The sequence below is a fragment of the Haematobia irritans genome, chromosome 4, assembly GCF_050003625.1.
Source record: "Haematobia irritans isolate KBUSLIRL chromosome 4, ASM5000362v1, whole genome shotgun sequence".
Classification (NCBI taxonomy): domain Eukaryota; kingdom Metazoa; phylum Arthropoda; class Insecta; order Diptera; family Muscidae; genus Haematobia; species Haematobia irritans.
Window position 1 is genome coordinate 200,845,838 of NC_134400.1, and position 3,295 is coordinate 200,849,132.

At 34.2% G+C, this 3,295-nt stretch overlaps 1 protein-coding gene across 1 annotated transcript; it reads right to left on the minus strand.

Annotated features, from left to right (window-relative positions):
* Positions 1-1,629: 1,629 nt before the first annotated feature.
* tant (tantalus) lies at positions 1,630-2,809 on the minus strand. Its single transcript, XM_075306427.1, has 2 exons — positions 2,675-2,809; positions 1,630-2,602 (listed from the first exon to the last, which is right to left on the minus strand). Exons 1-2 carry the CDS (start codon positions 2,749-2,751, stop codon positions 1,750-1,752), a joined length of 930 nt encoding a protein of 309 aa, XP_075162542.1. The 5' UTR covers positions 2,752-2,809; the 3' UTR covers positions 1,630-1,749.
* Between the last annotated feature and the right edge of the window lie 486 nt (positions 2,810-3,295).

Below are 3,295 nucleotides of genomic sequence, written 5' to 3' on the forward strand. Positions count from 1 at the left end.
AGCAAAATATAAGCTATATTTTGCTTCCATCAAAATCAGTCCGTATTTGATATGGAAGTATGCACTAGTGAAGGCCTTGGAAGCATAGGTTCCGTTTTTGATTTTTGGAGTATTTCATATTTTTTTTATTCTAATAATAAAATTCAGGGCAAACATTTTCCCCTACATACTTGCTATTTATTGACAGTGTGATATATCTTCTCCTAAAATTTTCACTCGTCATTTAACAATTATGTTCTCGTTAATTTTTTCATCTCATGGACAGGTATCTCATTGGAGATCTGCGAAAGTTAAAAACCCAAACAAATTTGTATTGTAAACTATGTTTTAGATATAAATAAGTAATTTTTGATGATTCGTTCTTACCGAGGTGAACGTTTTATAAACAGATAGTAGTAGTATTTCAAACTAAAATCCAATACTAGGTTAGGTATAATGGCAGCCCGTAACTATGTTAAACGTCATTCACATTACACTTCCAAAATCCACTTTAACTAGATTTCAACTGTCATTTGCCTTATAAATAAGGGATTTCAAATCAACTTTTAATAGATTTCGAGCCTAATGTGAATGGGCTATTAGGCTCACATAGACTATTCCAACAATGACACCACAAAGTTCGTGATTCAAAGGTAGAATGTTCATGGTTTGCTTTCCTCACTATGTTATTTGAAGGAAAGAAAACTTTTTGGATTGCCTATTTGGAATATTTCCTCCCTTTGTAATGATAACCTTTTATTTATTGTTAATTGTACATGCAATTTTGGTTCCTACTAGTGAAAAAGGAATATAGTTTTGGTCTTAGAATGCTATTGCGTTCATGCTGTACTAGGCCTTTCAAACAGATTCCAAAATCTACATAAGCTTGGATCATCTGAACTGATAATTCGGTGAGTTGTAAGCATAGTTACTAGGAACGGTTATTTACAATTTCTAATCCACCAGAGATTTGGCCAAACTGTACTCCACCCTGACTTACAGATTAGTTATATTATTGAATTTTAATGTGTTCATTTGTTTGTTCATAGGCAACAATACCTCATTTATTCTTACTTTGACTGCGGTAGCAACTGCTGACATGTTATGTCCTAAAATACACCTCGATTTTTGACAAGACCACACCCATAGTCGTATAGGGCTAAACATAGAAGGAAAAAAACAATGGACAAATCTATTGTAGTCTGCATATATAAGCTACTGCCAGTCCAAATATTGCACTGAAGTTTTTTTTTGCGTTAAACAAACGAAATTTATGTGGACCCTGGTCATTTTAACATGGATTTGTCATTAGGGGGTACATTTACACTTTAGGACACGGCTAGGATCCATCCCGGGCTAATTTATTTGGACCACCCCATAGAAGGTCCTCGTGAACCAACTTCATTTTAAGCACCAAATAGCACCAGAGAAGAACAACTTTTGGATTACGAGGAGCAATGAATTATTCGGAAAACTCTATTTCAGTAAATGTGTAGACTCAGAAAAGATTTTAATATATATAGTGGATAAAAGCCAATGCATTATTTGAACATTTAAAACTGGAAAACTGGAGTTAGCGTCAGTTTGTACCAATTGCCCGTTCAGGATAGTATTCCGCTACACCTAACTGTGAATCGAATAACGAATAACTTCTTTCATGATTAAATGCTAGTCGTTTATTAGTAAAAAAAAAATCATAACATACAAAATAAGTTTTGAGCAGTTCAAAGTTACATATCAAACTAACTCCACATATGGTCTTCACTAGCTTCATGTAAAAGTTTGTGTGGTTGTCAAAAATGTGGGAGTTATAGGAATGTTTATAAATGCATCTGTAGTTGGCGTTGGATTGTTCGACGACATAGATGTTGAATATATTGTAGAATCTAAAGTTAGCTTGTCAGGAACATCAATGGACACTTCCTTGTGGTCATTCACTTCATCTGGCAATTTTTGCTCCTCCATACTATTATTAAGTTTTTCCATAAAGTCTTCTAGTGATATTTTTTTTAATGACAATCGACGACCAAATGTTTTCTTTATTTTGGCTCGCCTCTTTTTTATTAGGGCCTTATTCAATACAAATCCATCCGTGCAATTCAATGCTCTTCGTAATTTTCGAGCCCCTATAAAGCGCACTTGTTCATACTCTTCATCATCATCATCACCATCCCCATTGCTGTTTTGGCCGTTTGGAGTTTCTTCGAATATTGTTTCCAAGCTGGAAGGTCTAAAGTTAGTTAGTTTCTTATTTAAATAAATTTTCTTTATTTCGGCAGGTTTCATATTAGAAAAGTCTTTCTTCAATGAACTGTTATGTTTGGCAGGTTTCATTATCGTGCGTCTTTTAATAGTTGATAAAAAATTGTCCTTGGACGCTCGAGATGGTAGTTGACGTTTTTCACCAAATGTTCGATCTCCCAGACTTTTTCGAAGTGCCTTTGATCTGATTGGGCGAACAGAATCGATATCATCATCTGTTTGCCAATCATCTTCATTGGCAGAATTGGAGTCAATGGACTCTTCATTGGAGACAATCTGGTTGGGCATTGTTATGTCTGATGGCGTCGCTGAAAGCGCCATATCTGTTTGCTGTGAGAAACTTTCCATCCAATTTGGTGTACTGTCGATGAGAAAATAGGTAATACGATAACGAAATAAAGTCAAAAGCTACATATTTATTGACTTTCCTTACCAATTTTCGTCGTTGAATTCCAAAGTACCTTGTCTAAAATTTATATTAGCTATACCATAAACAATACCTTCCATCATCAGACTATATCTGTCAGTTATTCCAAAAATGTCAATTATATGTCAAATTTGTTATGAGCGTATTTTTATATTGTTGCAAAAATATTAAGGAGAAATTCTAAACAGAAGGTAGTAATTTGCTCTCTTTTCAGGAGTGAGCAATCGTTAATGAATGTAGATGGCACTGCACATCGTTCTCACTGGGCACTAGGGCTGTCATTTGGGATCGGTTTTTATAAATCCCGGGATTCGGGTTTTCAAAATATAGAATCCCTGGATCCCGGGATTTTTTCGGAATCCCAAAATTTTCGGGATTCTTTAAATATTTTAAGTGATAACAATCTACAGCGCCAAAAAAAAAATTGTTGTAAATTAAGCCAAATCAGTTTAATTCAAGTTTGTTAACAAAAGAACATCCCAATAAACACAAACGTTTGAAAAATGCTAAATTTCAACAATTTTTCAAACATTTTTTCAAAGGATTAGGGTAATATTCAAGTTGAGAAAATCGCGTTCTCAACAAAAAACAGACATTACCCTCAACAGTAAAATTTAACACATTAGC